The following is a 24701-nucleotide window of genomic DNA, read 5'->3' as shown; positions in this document are numbered from 1 at the left end:
TTTATTAATTATTTCCAGCAGGTAAAACTTGAATATTTCATTTGGGCTCCTCCTGTTAAATCAAGCTTAAAGAGACTCATTAAATTACTGAAAAAGAGGAGTTGTTGAAATAAAGTAACTCTGAAGTGTCAATACAGATTAGAGTCCTGTTCATCTAACCCTCTCCTATTTATCTAAAGGTCTCTAAGAATGTTTAAGTGGATGTTACTATATTCACGTGTGAACGTGTGCACACACACATGCATGCACATATCTCATTTATTTGTTTCTTTGTGTAACTTCAGATAACAAAAGCAGTATATTTAAGATGGAAACAGAAAAAGCTATTAACTTCCGAGGCTATTACTGCCAGTATGGCAAATATCAAATTATATCAGGGTTCTTTAGTCTTTAAAGAGAAATATATAAATTTTGGTCCAAAACAAAAGCAGTATCTTATTTTGGTGGAAAAAAAATAAAATTCTCACCACTAGATGATAGTTATAATGCTGGTTAATGACGAAGAACATTCTATACTAACTAACATGAGAATTGAGGTTTTTCTTCAAAAAGGTTATAGTGGAGAACACTTTAAAAATATAAGTATAGATATCTATCACAGAATTATTTCAATGGAGGTTGCAGAAAAGAAAAACAATGAACCTTACTGTCCTCTGTTTTTAATAAAAACAAACAGACATTTTCCACTGAAATTGTCAGCATAAAGGAGGCTTTAAAAACTATAAAAATTTGGAACCAATCCAATTCATCTGGTTGTGAATATCATCAAATGGCTCTCAGGCCTCAAAAATGGAAATGGGATAAAGTCAGATAGTAACAAAAATAATGATTTGAGCAAAGTGATGGCAATTACAAGAAAATAATTTGGGGCTAAATATAGTTTAAGAGTTTGTAAAAGATATTAAACTCAAATCAACTTTCAAATAAATCTTATCTAAAAGAAGGAGTATGGATAATGGGAATATATAATTTTTTAATGAAACAATTTTGCTTCAGTGCAAATGTATATTCAAAAAATAAAAATAAAAAGGAAATGTCTCATGTGACTTAGCAGGAACAGTTTCCACAGCCTTTCACACTGTTCACAATTTCTTCTTGTAGTCTCTTCCTTTCCTCCTCTTTGGATACATTTTCTTTCTTTGCATGCCATTTGGAGTTACCAAGGTTCTGCACATGGCTGCTCTGTGTATGCCACATTTCTGAATAGATACTGCCAGGATTAGCAAGCAAACCATGATGGGTACCACGTTCAGCTACTTTACCCTAAAAAAAACAAATGAAACATAGAGAAAGGTCATACAATGTTGGGGGCCAGATGTAAGCTGGCAAGGTCCTTGCACCTGCAGGGGCTAGCAAGGCTAGGACCCTTACCCACACAGTTTTCCCAGACTTGTTTGGATGGCGATTATCAGTAGAATGAGAGCAAACTTTGTAGAATAAGAACAGCCTTTCATAGCTTACCAAGAAGTCTGTAACTATTTACTGAGATATGCTGTACTGAGAACTTGTCCTTCTGCTGTATCTCTCCCTTAGAGATTAAGAGGAACAAAGAATACATTCCTCTTGACAGACCTCCGATTCAGTGTGTCGTGTATAAATAGGATTGTATAGCTAATAAACTCGCTTCAGTTCATTGAGAGAACTGGGGTCCTCCCGACCCCGCTTTCCTGTCTTTCTTTCTTTTCTCAATTCCCACCTCCCTGCCTCAGCCCGGCTCAACCCTGTCAGGCTGGCCCTGACAGATCTGGCGCCCGAGCTAGGGACTGAGGAACTGGGAAAAAGACGGTGAGGAACTCTGTCGGGCTTGGAGAGACGACGTGAGGATCTCCTCCGGATAGAGTGCACTCGTTAAGGTAAGGGAGGAGCAATTTTTTGATAATCGGGAGTAAAGCATGGGGCAATTAGAATCTAGAGAAAATGCCCTTTATGGGCAAATGTTAAAGTTTATGCTCAATAGTAGAAGAACTAAGGTTATTGACAAGCAAGTAGAAAATTTTTTAAAATTCATTCAGGAGGTCTGCATTTCCTTATTGAATTTAATACGGGATTATTTAGATCCCACGCATGACCATAATCAACCGTCTCTTAAGCAAGAACAAAAGGAGAAGCAGTGTGATAGCACAAAACAGGGGTCTAAAAAAGACAGTATATTAAAAAGAAATAATGTAACTTTTAAAGACAATTTAACTCCTCAAGATGAGGAGGATTTTGAGGAAGCTTCTGCTCTTTGTCATAATGATAATACAGGTATTGTACAGGCAAAAGAGGAGGAAGGATGTTTTTCTGCTGGAACTGAAGAGGGCAGTGATATAGAGGATGTGTTGGAATCCTTTTTAAAAACATTAAAGCTTCTTGGCAAGAAAAAGAGAAGCCGCTGGGGCCGTTCCCACCGCTCTCCGCTGCCTTGTGCAGCACCAGTTCCACTTTCCCCTCTTCAGATGGCCTTGCAGGAGGCACGAAAGTGTGGTGAGGAATTGGGCATTCATGCCTTCCCTGTTATGGAACGGGTGAGTCCTCACACGGGACAGCGTGAGCGTGCTTATGACCCGCTTCCTTTTAAAACCTTAAAAGAGTTAAAAACAGCCTGTGCTCAGTATGGGCCCACTTCCCCTTATACTTTAACCATCTTGGAAAGTATGGCCTCAGAGGCTCTCCCACCTAATGATTGGAGAGCTATTGCCAAGGCTTGTTTATCAGGAGGGGATTATCTCTTGTGGAAATCAGAATATGATGAAAAGGCTAAGGAACAAGCTTCTCGTAATCGAGCGGCCCAGATTAATATTTCTTATGAAATGCTGGTAGGGGAAGGAGTCTATGCTGATACCCACAATCAAATTCAATACCCCCAGGAAGCTTATGGACAGATTAATGGAGCTGGGGTCAGAGCCTGGAAAAAGTTACCCACCTCTGGTCAGAAAACAGAGGAGCTCTCAAAAATTATTCAAGGGCCAGATGAAAAGTATCAGGATTTTGTCTCTCGGCTATTACAGGCTGTTGGCCGAGTAGTGGTGGATGGAGAGGCTGGCATGTTGATAGTTAAACAGTTGGCATATGAAAACGCCAACACTGCCTGCCAAGCTGCACTGCGGCCCTATCAAAGAAAGGGGACTCTCTCAGATTATATCCGCATTTGCGCAGATATTGGTCCCTCATATATACAAGGAGTCACCATTGCGGCTGCATTAAAGGGAACCACCATTGAAGGAATTCTTCAGCAACAATTTAGCACAGGGAAAAGTCAAACATACAAGTGTTACACTTGTGGAGGAACAGGACACATGGCAAAACAGTGTCCTTCTAATAAAGGGGTTAATAAAGGAAATGGCAAAGGTCTCAAACAACCTGGACTATGCCCTAAATGTAAAAAAGGAAAACATTGGGCAAATGAGTGTAAATCTAAAACAGATATCCAGGGAAATTCTTTGCCTCAACACCAGTTGGGAAACTACCAAAAGGGGCCAGCCTAGACACAGCAAATAACAGGGGCATTGTCTATTTACCCTCCTGTCCTTATGTTGTCTCAAGGCCAGCAGGCTGCACAGCACCCAGCCCGCTCCAGAGAGCAAAATAGATACAAGAGCTATTCCGAGCAACCCCCGGGAGTGCCGGGCTGGACCTTGGATCCATAGGATAAGACATTCTGTCTGCGCTGGGTGCTGTCCTTGCCTACTGTAATAAACAAAATATCATTAGATTTAAAACCTTCCACATAGAGAAGAAATGATGATTTCCTTGCATTTCCGATACAGCTACAGCAAATGCCACCGGATCTGAAATTTAAAAATACGTCTGGGATTTCTGTACACGTGTAAAGAGAAAACTGGCTTGGAACTAAGGCGCGCATTGTCCGATTTTGGACATTTAGATAGAGTTTCAAGCTAAAATCTCTTTACAAATATACAAAATAAAACCCAAGACTGATTACTTCCTAAGAAAGATGGCAAAATTTAACCCAAAGGAAAAAAGATGCTGGCTAGATTCTAGCAGCAAGATTGGCATTTCCATAATAAAGAACAGTTTTTAAATACTAATAAAAAATATTAAAAAGTTAATTTCAAGGCTGGAAAGTAAATTCAGTAAAATTATCTCTGTTACAAAAATTTGTTAAAGTATATGCCTTAAAATAATAAATTGGATTTAAATCTCAAGAATTATTAAAATATATTAATTATAAAAATCTAAGTAGCCCAGGTAAAAGATGGCTACGCCCTTTAATTAAGGCTGGCTCCCCAAAGCAGATTCTAATAGAGGAAGGGCTAGCCTCCCTTTCCCCAACAGAGCAGGTAGGCCAAAAATTTCCTGCCAGTGACAACATTTAAAGAGAGGCTTGCTTCCCAGTTTCCCATCCTTGGTAGAAAGAATATAACTAATTTGCATTTTAATGGTTACCTGTTTTCAGTCAATGGCACCCCAAGACTTAGGAGTTTACTAAATTAAATTAAATATTCTAAAATAACAAAATGCTAAAATATTAATCTAAATGTCCCTCACAAAAAATCTAGAGGACAGAATTAAATCTATTGATTATGTCATGTATTTTTGAAGTTTATTCTTAAAAATGTTACTGATTAAGAAATACTAAATATTTAACTTGCCAGCTAAAAGTATAAAGTTCTGGTTACATAAATTGGGAGAAATCATATAATTATAATAAAAGTTCAACATTTATCTAATTGAAAAAAGAGGATAAATTCTATAATCCCAACCAAAATTTTTAAACACAAAGATCAGTTTTAATTTAACTGATATCTCTTAACAATTATAAAAGGTATATAATCTTTAAATTATATATACACATATATACTTAATAGTTTTTTTTAAGTTAGATTTCAAAACTGTAATCAAGGAATGACTTTAGGACATTTCATGGGCCCTGAAATGTTTTCAAAAGTTTATTCTCTTTTCCTAAAGGATTTTTTAATAAATCCAATTTAATATACTTGAAATCACATAGAAAGCTTTATCAAATAAATATTTTTTTTAATATTTTTTATTGATTAAGATGTTACATATGTGTACCCTCTACCCCCCGCCCCCTCCTCCGCTCATGTCCTCACCCCCCCATTGTCCGTGTCCATTGGTTAGTCCTATATGCTTGCATATAAGTCCTTTGGTTGATCTTTCCCCCTTGCCCCCACCCTCCCCTACCTTCCCTCCAAGGCCCGACAGTCCAATCAATGCCTCTCCGTCTCTGGGTCAGTCCTTGTTCATCAGTTTATGTTGTTCATTATATTCCACAAATGAGTGAGATCCTGTGGTATTTATCCGCTCTCCAGTTCCATCCATGCTGTGGCAAATGGTAAGAGTTCCTTTTTCTTCTTCCTCTTCTTAAAGAATACCTTTCAGCATTTCATATAATGCTGGTTTGGTGGTGATGAACTCCTTTAGCTTTTTCTTATCCGTGAAGCTCTTTATCTGACCTTCTATTCTGAACGATAGCTTTGCTGGATAAAGTAGTCTTGGTTGCAGGTTCTTGCTATTCATCTCTTTGAATATTTCTTGCCACTCTCTTCTGGCCTGCATGGTTTCTGTTGAGAAATCAGCTAAAAGTCGAATGGGTACTCCCTTGTAGGTAACTGAATTTCTTTCTCTTGCTGCTTTTAAGATTCTCTCTTTATCTTTTGCTCTTGGCATTTTAATTATGATGTGTCTTGGTGTGGTCCTCTTTGGATTTCTTTTGTTTGGGGTTCTCTACGCTTCCTGGACTTGTAGGTCCATTTCTTTCACCAGGTGGGGGAAGTTTTCTGTCATTATTTCTTCAAAAAGGTTTTCAATATCTTGCCCTCTCTCTCCTTCTGGTACCCCTATAATTCTGATGTTGGTACGCTTGAAGTTGTCCCAGAGGTTCCTTACACTATCTTCATATTTTTTGAATCTCTTTTCTTTTTTCTTTTTCGGTTGGGTATTTTTTGTTTCTTTGTATTTCAAATCTTTGACTTGATTCTTGGGATCCTCTTGTCTGCTGTTGGATCTCTGTAAATTATTCTTTATTTCAGACAGTGTATGCTTAATTTCTAGTTGGTCCCTTTTCATGTCCTCCATGGTTTCACTATACTCATTGAGGGATTCATTAAATTTATCGGCGGTTTCCATAAAATTCTTGAAAAACCTTATAAACGTGGCCTTGAACTCTATATCCAGTCGTTTGCTTTCCTCCATTTCTGCCATTCGTGACCTGTTTCTTTGTCTCCGCATTTTGGCTGCTTCCCTGTGTTGATAGAGTGGCCCTGCGCGCCAGGTGTCCTGTAGGGCCCAGTGGCTCAGCCTCCCCAGTTACCTGGGGTGGACACTCTTGGTGGACTCTTGGTGCCTTGGTTGTTGTAGGATCACTGGGAGGAATTGACCTCCAGTCCAACCGGCTGTGGGAATCAGCTGTGTCTGAAGTGGGAGAATGGTCCCCCTCTGACCACTGGGCACAGTGGCTCCTGGATCTAAGGAGGTGCTAATTCAGCCTCTGCCTGAGGCCACACAGCAGGAGCCACGAAGAGGCTCAGCTGTGAAGCAATGCAAGCCGCTGCGCGGCCGTGGGCCTTCTCTTGGAAGTTCCGGGTCTGCCTGGCTCGGCTGCAATTAGGTACATTCACATGCAAAAGCCTCTGCCGCAGCCTGGGTGGGGCGGGGTCTCAGGGAGTCAAAAGGCCGGAGAAAGAAGCAATGGCTGATTCTCCACCTGGAGTTGCGCATCTCAGTGTCCTGGTAACGGCTGCAAGCACCTCTGAGGGAAAGCCGCACTCAAGTTCGCCTGCTGCTGCCTGACAGACCAGCTTCTCCCCGTATGAGTCCTGGGTCCCCAGAGATTCGCCGGAACCGGAGTTCAGAGCAGTCGGGAGCTTGTGATTCAAAAAGACAGCCGCGTCCTCAGGTGCCACCCCCTTTCCACGCGCGCGCGAGCCGCCGCCGTACCTCTGCACTTCACCTCCGCAGCTCCTCTGGCTCTCAGCGTGCCCCTCTTTTCTTCTAGTTGTAGAATTTACACTCAGCCAGCCTTCCTGTTTTTCTGGACGATGTTTGCTCCGTCCTTTGCGGTATTTTTCAATTGTTGTGTGAGGCGACAATTTCCCGGTGTTTATCTATGCCGCCATCTTAGTTTCCGTCATCAAATAAGTATTAATAAATATACATTTTAAGTTTTTGCCTCTAAGAAAGGGCAAAACAAGTTATCTTATTTTATATTTCTTAAAATACAGCAGTAGAATTTTAAGATATAACTTAAAATAACAAAAGCTCATTAATAATTTTTAATATTTTACAACAGCATATTAACATTTATTCCAAACAAGCTTACAAACTAATTTTTTGGCAGGAATTTAATAGAACATAAAAGGATTTTATCCCTTCCACTGTGTGGAAGGCCCCCTGGGAAGGCACTTAAGCATTCTATATTGACCTCTCTTGCCCTTTTTGACAAGGGGGTCCCTCTTCCAATTGCCCATAGCTGTTACCTAAGCTCTCTGTTCATACTGAGGTTGAAGTCTCATGGTGGCTGGTACCATGGATCTGTCTCTTGCCCAATGATGTAAGCTGGGCCCTCTCTGGAGAAGAAATCTGGGTTCCCCATGATCAATGCCAGGGCCCCGCCAGCAGTCGAGGGGATCACAAGGCAGTTACTGGGCATGGAGGCCACAGGGGATTATGCTACCAAGAACACAAAACTAAACCTCACATCACCCTGCTTGGCCCCGCAGGATGGCTGGTTAGTCAACGACGGGTAAGACCCCTCAGGGAGGGGCGACCTAAGACAGGCACAGTCGCAGGGGGCCACAGGGGAGAACGTGGGGGTCAACAGAGGTGGGGCACAGATCCTCACCCCCCCCAACTATGCAGGGGCTTGAGAACTCGCCCCTTCTGAGGGAGGTCTCCTGCCCCCATGGCTGCTGTGCTTCCCATGCCCAGCTCAGATCGGGACCCAGATAAAAGAAAGAGACTTAGCCCAGCCGAGATCAATACCCAGAAAGCAGAGACTTGGCTAACAGCAGCTACCCTATATATAAATCCAGCTTAACACCAGGAATGCTCAGAGCTTTCTCAAGGATGCAAAATAATCCTTTTCATTAATATTTACAGTATAAACTAAGATTGTTATTACAGTATTAAATTTAACAGTAAAATAGTAGTCAAGTTTTCAGATTAATTAAATTTTACTAATTAATATAAATAATTATTCAAAAAGTACTAGCCAAAATTTCATTTCATGGACAAATTTCTTAACATACTATAAACCTAAAGCAGTCATATTTTTATACAAAAAATTAAAATTAAAAGTTATCAAGACTACACTAAAAAATTTCTAAAAACCTCCTAATATTAAAAAATAAAAAAGGGGGGATAGTGGAATAATAACCTTTTAAGTTAATGCCTTAATTGCTTTAATATTTTTACTTGAAAATTAATTTTTTCATTTATAATGCAAATAGCAAGACACCCATGAAAAACATAGGTGGTGTCAAAATAGCCAAAGGATAATCGTTTGGACAAAAAATAAAAGAATCCCAAGTCTAAATTATAGATATGATTCTTTTATTAACCTTTGGTCGAGAATACATTTGTATATTTTCAGAAAACAACTCCAAGACCATGTGGATTCCTGCAACAAAGAGGAATTATCAGGACTGCTCCAGCCACAGAATAACAGTGGCACCATGAGACAACAAGAAGAGAAGCAGTCCAGAAATGAAGATTGTGAAGACGCCTTATCATGCTAGCAGTCAGCAGCTGTGTGTCGCTGCAGGTTGCCCAGGACCAAACCAGAGAGGGTCGGACCTGCATTGCCACCATTTGTCCACCATCCAAAACTGAAATATTACTGCTGACATGTACACATAAAAAAACTGTCAGACACTGAAACATGAACTTCGCCTAAAAAACAAAGAAGGGGGATCTGTTGGGGGCCAGATGTAAGCTGGCAAGGTCCTTGCACCTGCAGGGGCTAGCAAGGCTAGGACCCTTACCCACACAGTTTTCCCAGACTTGTTTGGATGGTGATTATCAGTAGAATGAGAGCAAACTTTGTAGAATAAGAACAGCCTTTCATAGCTTACCAAGAAGTCTGTAACTATTTACTGAGATATGCTGTACTGAGAACTTGTCCTTCTGCTGTATCTCTCCCTTAGAGATTAAGAGGAACAAAGAATACATTCCTCTTGACAGACCTCCGATTCAGTGTGTTGTGTATAAATAGGATTGTATAGCTAATAAACTCGCTTCAGTTCATTGAGAGAACTGGGGTCCTCCCGACCCCGCTTTCCTGTCTTTCTTTCTTTTCTCAATTCCCACCTCCCTGCCTCAGCCCGGCTCAACCCTGTCAGGCTGGCCCTGACAATACAACTAGCAAAATAACTGAAAATACATAATATTTTCTAACTAAAGATCACATCTTTATCTATTCAGCTATTGATGGACACCTAGGTTGCTTCCATATTTTAGCTATTGTAAATATTGCTAAATGAACTCAGGGATGCATATATCTTTTCAAATTAGTATTTGTTTACCTTGGATAAAAATGTAGAAGTGAAATTGCTGATTTGTATGATGGTTCTATTTTTAACTTTGAGAAATGTCAATACTGTTTTCTATTATAGTGGCTGCAACAATTTATAATCACACCAAGAGTGCAGAAGGGTTACCTTTTTTCCAAATCCTTGCTGGCACTTGCTAACTGACTTTTTGATAATACCCATTTTGACAGGTGTGAGGTGATATCTCATTGTGGTTTTTATTTACATCTCCCTAATCATTAGTGATGTTGAGCATGTTTTGATGTCTGTTGACCATCTGTACATCTTCTCTGGAGAAATATTCCGTGCCCTCTATTTTTTATTGGATTATTTTTGCTATGGAGTTGTATAAGCTCCTTATATATTTTGAATATCAACTTCTAATGGGATATATCATTTGCAAATATATTTTCCCATTTAGTAGGTTACCTTTTCATCTTGTTGATCGTTTCTTTCACTGTGCAGAGGATTTTTAGTTTGATGAAACCCCATTTGTTCATTTTTGCTTTTGTTTCTCTTGCTCGAGGGGACATATTTAAAAAGATATGCTATAAATGATGTCAAATAGTTTATTACTTATGTTTCATTCCAAAAGTTTTATGGTTTCAGGTCTTACATAAGTCTTTAATCCATTCTGAGTTTATTTTTGTATGTGGTATAAGAGAGGGATCCAGTTTCATTTTTTTGCATGTATCTATCTAGTTTTCCCAACACTACTTATTGAAGAGACTCTCATTTCTCCATTGTATATTCATGTCCATTTGTTGAAGATTAATTGACTATATAAGTGAGGGTTTATTTGCAGGTTCTATTCTGTCCCATTGATGTGTCTGCTTTTGGGCCAGTGCCATAGCATTTTGTTTAAGATGGTTTTATAATATAGTTTGAAACCAGGGCGCATGATACCTCCAACTTTGTTCTTCTTTCTCAAGATTGCATTGACTATTTGGGGTCTTTTGTAATTCCATTTAATTGTCCTGGTTCTGCAAAGAATGCCATTAGTATTTTAATAAGGATAGCAATGAATCAGTAAATTGCTTTGAGTAGTAAATACATTTTAATGATATGCATGGTGTATCCTTCCATTTATTTGTGTCCTCTTTGACTTCTTCAGTATCTTACAGTTTTCAGAGTATAGATCTTTCACCTGGTTTAAATTTATTTCTAGGTATATTATTCTTTTTACTGCAATTGTAAATGTGATTCATTTCTTAATTTCTCCTTCTGATCATCTGTTATTAGTGTATAAAATTATGAAAGATTCCTATATATTAATTTTGTATCCTGATACTTGACTGAATTCACTTATTAATTCCATTAGTATTTTATAGTCTTTAGGGTTCTCTAAACATAGCATCACAGACTCTACAAAAGAAAACTGTCACATATGTTTTAATAATCCAATCTTAAAACATATGTGACAGTTTTACTTCTTACTTGCCAATTTTGATGCCCTTTGTTTCTTTTTCTTGTGTAACTGTTGTGGACAAGATTTCCAATACTATGTTGATCCTGGACTTTTGTTTGATGAAAGTTTTTCCATTATTACATCAATTTCCTTGCTCGTTATCAGTCTGTTCAGATTTTGCTTATTCATGGTTCTATCCTAAAAGGTTGTATGTTTCTAGAAATTTATTTCTTCTATTTTGTGCAATTTGCTGCCATGTTACTTATTGTTTTTATAGTATTTTTTAAACAATCCTTTGTATTTCTGTGGTGTTGGTTATAACCTACCCTCTTTCATTTCTGATTTATTTGGGTTCTTTGTTTCTTGATGAGGATGGTTAAAGCTTTATCATTTTTGTTCATCCTTTAAAGAACCATCTCATAGTTTCATAGATCATTTCTATTACTTTTTAGTATCTAATTCATTTATTTCTGCTCTAATCTATATTATTTACTTCCTTCTACTTACTTAGGGTTTTGATTCTTCTTCTTTTTCTAGTTCATAAGTTTAAAGGTAAGATGTTTTTTTTGAAATCTTTTGTGTTTCCTGAGGTAAGCAGGTTAGCTATAAACCTGTTAGTATTGCTTTTTCTGTATTGTAAAAAATTTTCAGAGCAGTATTTTTCTCTTTCATTTGCTTCAAGGTAGTTTTTGTTTTCCCATTTGATTTCCACTTTGATCCATTGGTTGTTTAGTAGCATGTGGTTTAGTCTCCATGTGATTGTATTCTTTCTAGTTTTCATCTTGTAATTGATTTCTAGTTTCAAACTGTTTAGATTGGAAAAGATACTTGATATCATTTCAATATTCAACTGTGGAGAATGTTCCATGTATACTTGAGAAGAATGTGTATTCTACAGTTTTTAAATGAAGTGTTCTTTAAATATCTATTAAGTTGATATGATCTAATGTGACATTTAAGACAAAGTATTGATTTTCTATCTGATAAATCTATTGTTGATAGTGGGTATTAAAGTCCCCTACTATTATTGTATTGCTGTCAATTTCTCTATGTCTGTTATTACTCGCTTTACATATTTAGGTACTCCTCTGTTGGATGCATAGATATCAATGATTGCTATATGTTCCTGGATGGACCCCTTTATCATTATATAACAGCTTTTTATCCTTTTACAAACTTTGTTTTCAAGTCTATTTTGTCTGGAGTATTGCTACCCCTGCTTTCTTTTCACTTCTATGTGTACAGAATAGCTTTTTCTATCTCTTTACTTTTAGTCTATGTGTCTTTCTATCTGAAATGAGTCTCTTGTAGGCCATATATAGATGGGTCTTGTTTTTTTTGTTTTTTTTGTGTTTTTTTTTTAAATATATTTTATTGATTTTTTTACAGAGAGGAAGGGAGAGAGATAGAGAGTTAGAAACATCGATGAGAGAGAAACATCGATCAGCTGCCTCCTGCACATCCCCCACTGGGGATATGCCCGCAACCAAGGTACATGCCCTTGACCGGAATCGAACCTGGGACCTTTCAGTCCGCAAGCCGACGCTCTATCCACTGAGCCAAACCGGTCTTGGCGGGTCTTGTTTTTTTAATCCATTCAGCTACCCTATGTCTTTGATTGGCACATTTAGGCCCTTTACATTTAAAGTAATTATTAATAGGTACGTGCTTGCCATTTCTTGTTTTTCGGTTGTTTTGTAATTCTTCTATTCCTTTAATCTCCTGGTCTTTTCCATTAAATTTACTAGTTTTCTTTGGGGGGGAGGAGGAGGATTTATTCCTTTCTATTTATTTTTTGTGTATTTTTTCTAGGTTTTTGGTCTGAGGTTACCATGAGATGCATACATATACATCTATATCTATAGCACACTATTATAAGCTAATAGGCCTTTAAGTTCAAACACATCCTAAAAGCACCAGCATTTTACTCACCACTCCACCATGTATGTTTGTGATGTCATATTGTATATCTCTTCATTTTCTGTATCATCTATTTATTGTAGTTATAGTTAATCTTGCTATTTTTGTCTTTTAACTTTCATATTAGCATTTTAAGTGGCTGATTCACTGTTAATTCTCTATTTGCTTTTACATATCTGCTTTGTTTTTCTTTCCTAAAGTTTCTTATTTCTGGTTATGGTCTTTTGTGTACAAAAACCCCTTAAGATAACCTGTAAAACAGGTTTAGGTGATAAACTCCTTTACTTTTGCTTGTCTGGAAAAATCTCTCCTCCAATTATGAACAATAACTTTTGTGCCTCTGGCACAGCTTGGATGGGGATGTAAATTGAATAGGGCAGGGTCTCAGGGAATCACCAGGGCGGAGCAAACAGCAATGGCATCCCCACGACTCCTCGCCTCTCTGCAACTCGGCCTCCCTGAGTGCCTGCAAGCAGCTCCGCGAGAAAGCCACCCTCGCTTTCCGACCCTGCTGCAAGGCCGTCCTGCCTCTCCCTGTAGGGGTCTGGGACCTCAGAATCCTGCGCCAAACAAGCTCATTGGATTCGAGAGTTTATAATCCCTTCGGATTGAAAAAAACCGTGCACCCAGTTGCAGCCTGCCTGGCGCGAGCCTCCGTACCTCTGTTCTTGGTGCCTCTGCAGATCCTACTCAGTCTCAATGCTCTCTTTCCTTCCAGTTGTAGAACTTCTATTGGGCCAGCTTTCCCATGGTTCTGAATGATAGCTGTTTTGTCTTATAGTTGGTATTTTCAATGTTGTGGGAGGCAGTACAAACAGGTCTGTACCTTACGCCGCCATCTTAGTTCTCACATGAACAATAACTTTGCTGGATACAGTATTTCCAGGTTGTAAGTTCTCTTCTTTCAACAATTTAACCATTTCCTGACATTCCCTTCTGGCCTGTAAAGTTACTGCTGAGAAATCAGCTGATAAAAACTTATGGGGTTTCCCTTGTATGTGAATTGTTTTCCTCTTGCTGCTTTCAAGACTCTCTTTATCCTTACCTTCTGCCACTTTAATTACAATATGTCTTGGTGTGGGCCTCTTTGGGTTCATCTTGTTAGAAACTGTGCTTCTGGGACCTGAATGTTTGTTTTGTTTCCTTTGTCAGATTTAAATGTTCTCAGCCATTATTTCTTCAAATATACTTTCTGCCCCTTTCTCTGTCTTCTTCTGGTATCCCCATAATATGTGTATCCCTAGTGTGCTTGATGTTCCAAAGGCCCCTTATACTATCCTTGTTTTTGAAAATGCTTTTTTCTTATCAATATCCTGATTGGTGAATTTTGAGTATTCTGTCTCCAGATCACAACTCTGTTCTTCTATATGAAATCTACTGTTGATTCCTTCTAATGTGTTTTCCCATTTCAGTTACTGCATTCTTTATCTTTGGCTTTTTATTATATTTTCTAACTCTTTCTTTCTGAGTTTCCCTATTATACTCTCAAGTTTGTTGAGCATCCTTGTAGTCATTTATTTGAATTCTTTATAATGGGAATTACTTATTTCCATTTCATTAGGAAATTTTTCTGGATTTTGCTCTTGTTCCTTCATTTGGAGCATATTACTCTCTTATTTTGACTTTCTCTGGTTGTTCCTAGAATATAGATGTGATAGGTATCTCTCCTAATCATGAAAAAGTGGTCTGTGTAGAAGTGGCCTTTATGTAGACTGGGTGCCAGTTGGTTTATGTAAGCTGGTTCAAATCAGGACTGGAGTATGTGGCACCTCGGTTGTAGCCTGGCCACAAAGAGTAGGTTAGGGGAAGGATAGCCTGGTATGCACACATCTGTGGTAACTCCCTGTTGTTCCAGCTCTTTGCCTATGGAACAGTCATAGCAGGGCAGCCCTGTGATAACACACAGCAGTGGCCTAATACGTATAGTGCTATAACCTGTTCGACCCACTGAATCAAGCTCCAGCTGGCCTTAGGCGTCAGTTGGAGCACACGGATAGAGTTCCTGCCTGCATTATCCAAGCGGAGGGATATGAAAACAACGTCAGTCACAGATTCCTCCTATCCTGGAGAGTCCTCAGATCCCAGAAAGGTCTCACAGTTTCTCAGCCTTCTCTATGATATCTCTCATTTGTTGTGCAGAAGCTATTTAATCAACCTTTTTTTTTTTTTTTACTTGTCTAAGAAGTCTTCCTTTTATTATCCGCTGATAATTGTGCATTAAAAAGCTGACTTGGGAGTGGCCTTTTCAACTGTTTGGTTTCACGGAAGGATGATCACATGGGTAGCTGGTCCTTTTGTTGGGGTCCTCAAATTCAAATATCTCTTTTTCTGAGGCTACCTTTTTTTTCTACAGAGAATTTTCCAATTATCTGATGATGAGGGAAGGAATGATGATAGCAGAAATAAACAACTGGTTGGCAAGGTTCTTGGAGCCAGTGGCACAAGACAGTCTGTGGTCTTGTTTTTTTGGTATGTTTTTATTCCCACTTAATCTAGCCCCTCATTGTTAATTTGTTTGGTAACTTTAATGTGTCCAGAGCCTCTCTGACTCAATTTCCTGACAAGCAAAAATCTAGCCTCCTACCAAGGCTGGGAAGGGGTAATCACTAGGCTGTACAGGGTGAGGAAGGGTCTTAGGAATGCTATTCTTTTTCTTTTTTTTTGTTAATCCTCATCTGAGGATATATTTTCCATTGATTTTTTTTTTTTTCAAGAGAGTGGGAGGGACTGAGGAGAGAGAAACATGATGTGAGAGACACTTCCATTGGTTGCCTCCTGAACCTGCAACCCAGGCACCTGCCCTTGACTAGGAATCGAACCCTTGAACCTTTGGTGAACAGGCCAATGCTCTAACCACTGAGCAAACAGTGGGAATGCTATTTCTCATGTAGACGCAACATTAATATCATAAGAGACTGCTGACAGAATGAGGTCACAGTAGTTTCACTAGAAAATAAAAATCTCTGATCTTCAAGATCATGCAATTACAGAACCATCAAATTATGAACCCAAAGAGATTTTATATACAAGTGCCATAATCATTAATAAGTTATTTCCAATTATAATCCAAACTCCAAGGGGCAATGTTGTAATATAACTGTATAAATACTGTGAACCCCATGTCATGAGGCAGGTAAGCACACGCCTGCTAAAGTACTAACATTTTATAAAAAACGGCTTTATTTGCATAACTGCATAAAACTGGAAAGTTTAGTAAAAAAAAAAAAAAAAGCACAAAACAGCAGATTTTATTTCACATTCTTGAACATCAATGAGATAATGAAGTATGTCCACAAAATTTCCCATTTAAGATATTGTGGTTGAATCACAATGGGAAAAAAATCACTTTATTTTCTAATGAATGAACACAGTGATGAACAAATAAATAAAAAGACCTAGGGTCTCCAATACACAGGTAACTTATAAAGGGAATAATATACATACATACCATAGAACATCCTATACAACATTTAGTGGCATGAAAAATTCTATCTCAGTAACTTAATATGGAAAGTATATGAGAATGTTTCTTCTCCCTTAACTTCCAGTACTCGGGCTTTCAAAAATGATAAAGAATTGAAGGTTCATTTATTAGTAGGGAAAGATAATCAAGGAAAATGCTGAATGAAAGGTGAAAAACTTAATAATGTTAGATAATGTACCAGGGGTGGGGAGAAGTCCTTATAGAAAGTAGAAAAGAAAAACTATTACAATTTTCAAATCCACCAATCACAATAGTAGTACTTTGATTTGTTTAGGACATTTAGACAGTGCACTTTTATATTAATTCCCCCAGAAGAGAGAAAGTGGGTTATCCATTTTACTATTTTCCCCATGATAAAATCTATTAGAGAAACGATTTCATTTACTTGTGTTTGTTAAAATTCCCAATGTTCTTCAAATACTAAATTTTAAAGTTAAATCTCTTACCTTGTCCAAGACTATGATTTCATCTGCATCAACTACTGTTGATAATCTGTGTGCAATGAAAATAGAAGTTCTGTGTTTGACTGCATCCCTCATGGCACCAAGAATTGTCTGTAAGTTTGGCAACAAAAGAATAAGAGGGGAAAAAAGATCTATCTATTAGGTAAACTAAAAAATAATCGTAAATTCCTTAAAGAAACATATAAAATGTCAATTAATTTTATATTACATAAACTTTATACCACTACCAAATATTTGACCTAATCTAATAATGACTAAGGAGAAAATCAATCAAAAAGGGAAGGTAAATATGACCACATTATCATGGAAAAAATTACCTTTAAGAAAAGCAACATTTCTGTAAATTTTAGTCTGGGAGAAGGTGGATATTTTCTATACTTAAAAACAAACAAGATTACGCAGCCAGCTCTGGGCAGTGAACCTCCACTGCACAGAGAGGCCTTATAGCCTCAGAAGCCAACCCCAGAACACTGCCACCCAGAGGCTGACCCACAAACTGACTCTTTGCTAAACACAAAATAAGGCAGTCTGGGAAACAAATGCGGCTTGCTTTAAAATAAGGACTGTGGTTTAGAACACAGAGGAACAGTGCATCACAGGGAAACTCAACACTCTCCTGAATACCTGGCAGGTCTAAGGCGAGCCACACTGAAGAATAGAAGAACCGAAGGACCTTCACTACTGCAATTTTTTTTTTCTTTTTTCACCTTTTAACTATGAAACTAATTTTTTTTTTCTTCTTTTTTTCCATCACCTGATTTTACCCTTTTAATTACTACCTTCTTATTTTTAACCAGTATTATTACTGCTACCATTTTACCATTTTTTTTTAAAGTGCCATTTTATTTTCTCTTTATTTTATTTTGGGATTAGTGTTCTCCATTCTATTTTCATCGTTATATTATTGGTTGTTTCTAGTTTGCATTCATCTCCAGGGAGCTGTTGCTGGAATTTGTTGGGATTAATGGCTGTTCTATAGGAGTATTCTCCTCATATAAAAAGTCTCCTCCCCTCTTCCACTTCATTCTCTCTTTTCGCTCTTTTTTTCTTTTCTTTTCTTTTCTTTTCTCGCTTTTATTTTCCCCCCTCCTTTTTCCCAATTTCATTTTTGCACTCCTTTTTTTGGTCCCTACTTTTCTTTTCTTTTTTCTCTTTTATCTTTTTCTCTTCCTTCTTCCTTATTGCCTAATTCTCTTAATTCAGGTGGTCACCTTTATTTGGGGTTATTAATATCGTGAATATATTTGTGTATAGTGCCTGGTACGTGGTGCCTTGTTGTGTTGTATTTTGTGCCTTTAAATCAACGCAGCAGATCCAAGCAACAGCAACCTCCTGAGCACCAACACCCTCTGCTGAGGAACAGCAGATGTACGTGAAACCTCGCCCCACCAGCCAGAAGAGCCACCACAGCTGTGAACAGCACCCACCAGAGGAGCTGCGGCCAACTGAAGAGCAGCTGCTACCGCAACCGCCCGAAGAGCAACCACAGACCAAGGAGTCACTGCCACCAAGGGAGAAACCACTGAACGACTCAACGTCTAGATATGTCAGTGAGATCAAACATGGGTAGACAAAGAAACCCCCAAAGGAAAGAGAGGAGGACTCTCCAGAAAAGCAGCTAAGTAATACAGAGGCATGCAACATGACAGAAAAAGAATTCAGAATAAGGGTCCTAGAGTGCATAAACCGGATGGAGGAAAAAATCGACAACCTCAGCAAGAAGCAAGAAGAAACAGATGAAAAAATCGGTAACATATGGAAGAACCTAGAAGAAACAGATGAAAAAATCAACAACTTAAGTAAGACCCAAGAAGAAATGAAGAGTGATATAGCTGCAATGAAAACCTCCATTGAAAGTATCAACAGTAGACTAGGAGAAGCGGAGGACCGAATTAGTGAATTAGAAGACAAGGAAGCAAAACACACACAAAATGTACTGCAATTGGAGAAAAAAATTAAAAGACAGGAGGAGAGCCTAAGGGAGCTTTGGGACAACATGACACGAAACAACATACGAATAATAGGGGTACCAGAACAACAGAAGGATGAACAAGGATTAGAAAACCTATTAGAAGAAATAATATCAAAAAACTTCCCTGAGGTGGGGAAGAAAAAAGTCACACAAGCCCAGAGAGTCCCAAACAAGGTGAATTCGAAAAGACCCACACCAAGACACATCATAATTACCATGGCAAATGTTCAGGACAAGGAGAAAATATTACAGGCTGCAAGAGAGAAACGGAAAGTTACATACAAGGATCTCCCATTAGACTGTCAAATGTTTTCTCAACAGAAACACATCAGGCCAGAAGAATGGACAGAAATTTACAAAGTGATGCAAAGCAAAGGACTGAATCCAAGAATACTCTATCCAGCAAGGCTATCATTCAAACTTGAAGGGGAAATAAGAAGCTTCACAGACAAAAAAAGGCTAAGGGAGTTTATCACCACCAAGCCAGCAATGCAAGGAATGCGAAAGGGACTGGTATAAAAAGAAGAAATAAAAAGCTCAGAAAGAAAACAGCCACACTAAAACAGAAATGGCTACAAACAAGTACCTTTCAATAATAACCTTAAACGTAAACGGACTAAATGCTCCAAACAAAAGACATCAAGTGGCTGAATGGATAAAAAAACATGACCCATACATCTGCTGTCTACAAGAAACCCACCTCATTAGAAGGGAATCACACAGACTGAAAGTGAAAGGATGGAAAAATATCTTTCAGGCAAATGGAAAGGAAAAGAAAGCTGGGGTAGCAATACTTATATTGGACAAAATAGACCTCAAAGTGAAGGCCATAACAAGAGATAAGGAAGGCCACTTCATAATACTAAAGGGATCAATACAACAAGAAGATATAACTCTGGTAAACATATATGCACCCAATGCAGGAGCACCCAAATTCATAAAAAAACTCCTGGAAGATATCAAAGGAGAGATCGACAACAATACAATCATAGTAGGGGACTTTAATACACCACTGACAACACTGGATAAGCCCTCTAGACAAACAATCAGCAAAGATACAGCAATCCTAAATGACTCACTAGATCAGATGGACTTAATAGACATCTTCAGAACACTTCACCCCAAAGCCAGGGAATATACATTCTACTCAAATGCTCATAAGACATATTCAAAAATAGACCATATATTGGGTCACAAGCAAAGTATCCCCAAATTCAAGAAGATTGAAATCATAAAAAGCGTCTTCGCAGACCACGATGGCATAATATTAGAAATAAACTACAATAAAAACAACCCAAAATACTCAAACACCTGGAAGCTGAATAGCATGCTATTAAATATTGATTGGGTTACCAATGAAATCAAAGAAGAAATTTGAAACATCCTGGAAACTAATGACAATGAAAACACAACAATCCAAAACCTATGGGACACAATGAAAGCAGTCCTGAGAGGGAAGTTTATAGCTCTACAGGCCTATCTCAAAAAACAAGAAAAAATGGTAGTAAATCAGCTAACTCTACAACTCAAAGAATTAGAAAGAGAGCAACAAGAAAACCCCAGAGTGAGCAGAAGGAAGGAGATAATAAAGATTAGAGCAGAAATAAATGACATAGAGACCAAAAAAACAATACAGAAAATCAATGAAACCAAGAGCTGGTTCTTTGAAAGGATAAACAAGATTGACAAACCTCTAGCCAGACTCACCAAGAAGCAAAGAGAGAGGACCCAAATAAACAAAATCAGAAACGATAGAGGCGAAATAACAACAGACCCCACAGAAATACAAATGATTGTTAAAAAATACTATGGACAGCTCTACTCCAACAAACTAGACAACCTGGAGGAAATGGACAAATTCCTAGAAAAATACAACATTCCAAAACTCAATCAGGAAGAATCTAAAAATCTCAACAGGCCAATAACTATGGAAGAAATTGAAGCAGTCATCAAAAAGCTTCCAGCAAACAAAAGCCCAGGACCAGACGGCTTCACAGGGGAGTTTTACCAAACTTTCTAGGAAGAACTAAAACCTATCCTCCTCAGACTACTACAAAAATTGAAGAGGAAGGAACACTTCCAAGCTCATTCTATGAAGCCAGCATCACCCTAATACCAAAACCAGGTAAAGACAACACAATGAAAGAGAATTACAGGCCAATATCCCTCATGAACATAGATGTTAAAATCCTCAACAAAATCTTAGCAAATCGGATCCAGCAGTACATCAGAAGGATCATACACCATGACCAAGTAGGATTTATCCCAGGGATGCAAGGATGGTACAATATCTGCAAATCAATAAACGTGATACATCACATAAACAAATTGAAAGAAAAAAACCACATGGTCATATCAATTGATGCAGAAAAAGCATTTGACAAAATTCAACACCCATTTTTGATAAAAGCTCTCAGCAAGGTGGGAGTAGAAGGATCATACCTCAACATAATAAAAGCCATATATGACAGGCCCACAGCCAACATCATACTCAATGGACAAAAACTAACACCATTTCCCCTAAGAACACGAACAAGACAGGGATGCCCCCTCTCACCACTCCTGTTCAACATAGTACTGGAAGTGTTAGCCATTGCAATTCGGCAAGAAGAAGAAATAAAAGGCATCCAAATTGGAAAAGAGGAAGTAAAACTGTCCTTACTTGCAGACGACATGATATTATACATACAAAACCCTAGAGACTCCATCAAAAAGCTACTAGACTTAATACACGAATTTGGCAATGTAGCAGGATACAAAATTAACCCCAAGAAATCTGAGGCATTTCTATACACCAATAGTGAACTTTCAGAAAGAGAGATTATAAAAATAATCCCGTTTACCATCCCACCAAAAAAATTAAGCTACCTAGGAATAAACTTAACTAAAGAGGTAAAAGACCTCTACTCAGAAAACTACAGGACGTTGAAAAAAGATATAGAGGAAGACATAAACAGATGGAAGAACATACCGTGTTCATGGATTGGTAGAATCAACATCATTAAAATGGCCATACTACCCAAAGCCACCTATAAATTCAACGCACTTCCCATTAAAATACCAACGGCATACTTCAGAGATCTAGAACGAACTCTCCAAAAATTCATCTGGAATAAAAAAAGACCCCGAATAGCTACAGCAATCCTGAAAATGACCAAAGTAGGTGGGATCTAAATACCAGATATCAAGTTGTATTACAAAGCCACTGTTCTCGAAACTGCCTGGTACTGGCATAGGAACAGACATATAGATCAATGGAATAGAATAGAGAGCCAAGAAATCGGCCCGAACCAATATGCTCAATTAATATTTGACAAAGGAGGCAAGAACATACAATGGAGCCAAGATAGTCTCTTCAATAAATGGTGTTGGGAAAATTGGACAGATATATGCAAGAAAATGAAACTAGACCACCAACTTACACCATACACAAAAATAAACTCAAAATGGATAAAGGACTTAAATGTACGACAGGAAACCATAAAAATTCTAGAAGAATCCAAAGGCAACAAAATGTCAGACATATGCCGAAGCAATTTCTTCACTGATACAGCTCCTAGGGCACTTGAAACTAAAGAGAAAATGAACAAATGGGACTACATCAAAATAAAAAGCTTCTGCACAGCAAAAGAAACCATCAACAAAACAACGAGAAAACCCACTGTGTGGGAAAACATATTTGCCAATGTCATATCTGATAAGGGTCTAATCTCCAAAATCTATAGGGAACTCATACAACTCAACAAAAGGAAGATAAACAATCCAATCAAAAAATGGGCAAAGGACCTAAATAGACACCTTTCAAAAGAGGACATTCGGAAAGCCAAGAGACATATGAAAACATGCTCAAAGTCACTAATCATCCGAGAGATGCAAATCAAAACAATAATGAGGTACCATCTCACACCTGTCAGACTGGCTATCATCAACAAATCAACAAACGACAAGTGCTGGAGAGGATGTGGAGAAAAAGGAACACTTGTGCACTGCTGGTGGGAATGCAGACTGGTGCAGCCACTATGGAAGACAGTATGGAGTTTCCTTAAAAAACTGAAAATGGAACTCCCATTTGACCCTGTGATCCCACTCCTAGGAATATATCCCAGGAAACCAGAAACACCAATAAGAAAGGATATATGCACCCCTATGTTCATAGCAGCACAATTCACCATAGCTAAGATCTGGAAACAGCCTAAGTGCCCATCAGTAGATGAATGGATTAGAAAACTGTGGTACATCTACACGATGGAATACTATGCTGCTCTAAAAAGGAAGGAACTCTTACCATTTGCAAAGTCATGGATGGAACCGGAGAGCATTATGCTAAGTGAAATAAGCCAGTCAATGAAGGAAAAATACCACATGATCTCACTCATTCATGGATAATAGAGACCATTATAAACTTTTGAACAATAATAGATACAGAGGCAGAGCTGCCTCAAACAGATTGTCAAACTGCAGCGGGAAGGTCGGGGAGGGTTGGGGGGCAGGAGGTAGGGGGGTAAGAGATCAACTAAAGGACTTGTATGCATGCATATAAGCATAACCAGTGGACATAAGACATTGGGGGATAGGGGAGGCTAGGGGACTGTCTAGGGAGGGGGATAAAATGGACACATATGTAATACCCTTTGTAATACTTTAAGCAATAAATTTAAAAAAAAGTTATTTAAAAAAAAATAAAAATAAATAAAATAAAATGGTTTTCCGGGTGTTTATCCACAGAATGTAAAAAAAAAACACAAAACAAAACAAAAAAAAAACAAACCATAATGATGAATACAGTGACATTAGGAGCATAGCCAGATATGATGTTTATTTGGTCAATGAGAGCAAAAACGAAATAAGGAGTGACTCAAGTGGTAAGATGCAGAGAAATTAAAAAAAAAAGATCAAGAGGAAAATATGAGACTCAATGGGGACATGAGCGCTTGCTTTTCCTTCAAACTTACAGGACAGAAAGGACACAGAAAACTGTGCATGTATAACTTGAGGAAACTTATTTTTAAAACAATTCTGACTACTTAATGCATTCTGGAGAACACATTTTTCTTGACAGCCTGTAAAGTGTATATATATACTTTACACACACACACACACAGCTATATGTGGAAACCTGGGTCTAAATACAGCTACCTAAATGGAAATAGGCATGTGGGACATGGGGATATACCAAATGTCTTCCTACAGATATTTCTAAACATTGTATTTATTAAGGGAATAAAATTATCAAGAGCACATGGTTACCCAGGAAAAGAAGACCTTATATTTTACTACTGCAGATTGAAAAGGAAGTGCAGGACCAATTCTAAGAAAAATTGTGATGTTTGTGGGGACTCCACTTCCTAATCCTCAAGAAATTACTCTGACGTGCTCTATGTAATTTACTTAGATTGTATTACATAGGTCCTATGTAAGAAGGACCATTAAAATTTACCAAATCTGTTGGTAACTCATTCCCTTGGGGAGGTGTCTCTGCTACCTCTTAATGAGTTATGCTACATAAGATGATAAAGCTACGTGGCTCAAATAATGACTGTTGAGACTCTTAATTTGTAATAAACATGGAGGAAATATTTTTAGGTATAAAGTTTTTATAAACAGACTCATGGCCTGTGGGGTCCCTTGGCTGGCCTGTGGGGATCAGTGGACCTCCGTGCCACTGCAGCCCGGCTTTACTTGCCAGGGCTCCAGCCTGCTGTCCATGTTGATCCTGCACAGTACGAAGTAGTGCGAGAAGCGGCAGGAGGCTAGCGAGGAGCCCGATCCCGGGCTGGGCACCACTCAGGTGCGCAGGGGGAGTGTCCACAGAAGAGGCTCACGCTGCTGCCACAGCTGTGCTTGCTACCCGTGAGCATGGGGTGTAGCGCCCATCTATCAGCTGAGTGGCACTCCCACTGTGAGAGTGCACTGACCACCAGGGGGCATAGCCTGTGTTGAGTGCCTGCCCCCTGGTGGT

General features: G+C 38.5%; 1 protein-coding gene across 1 annotated transcript in view; it reads right to left on the bottom strand.

Moving 5' to 3' along the window:
- Positions 1-651: 651 nt before the first annotated feature.
- ABCB7 (ATP binding cassette subfamily B member 7) overlaps positions 652-24701 on the bottom strand; it is a 195914-nt gene continuing 171864 nt past the window's right edge. Inside the window, exons 14-15 of the mRNA XM_081080815.1 lie at positions 16753-16860; positions 652-1263 (exon numbers count right to left, since the gene is read on the bottom strand). Coding sequence (XP_080936941.1) covers positions 1048-1263; positions 16753-16860 — 324 coding nt within the window. The 3' untranslated portion in view covers positions 652-1047. The remainder of the gene's footprint in view (positions 1264-16752; positions 16861-24701) is intronic.

Source organism: Myotis nattereri, assembly GCF_964212035.1.
Source record: "Myotis nattereri genome assembly, chromosome: X".
Lineage (NCBI taxonomy): Eukaryota > Metazoa > Chordata > Mammalia > Chiroptera > Vespertilionidae > Myotis > Myotis nattereri.
Note: the sequence above shows the minus strand (reverse complement) of the source record. Positions and strands in the feature narration are given on the sequence as shown.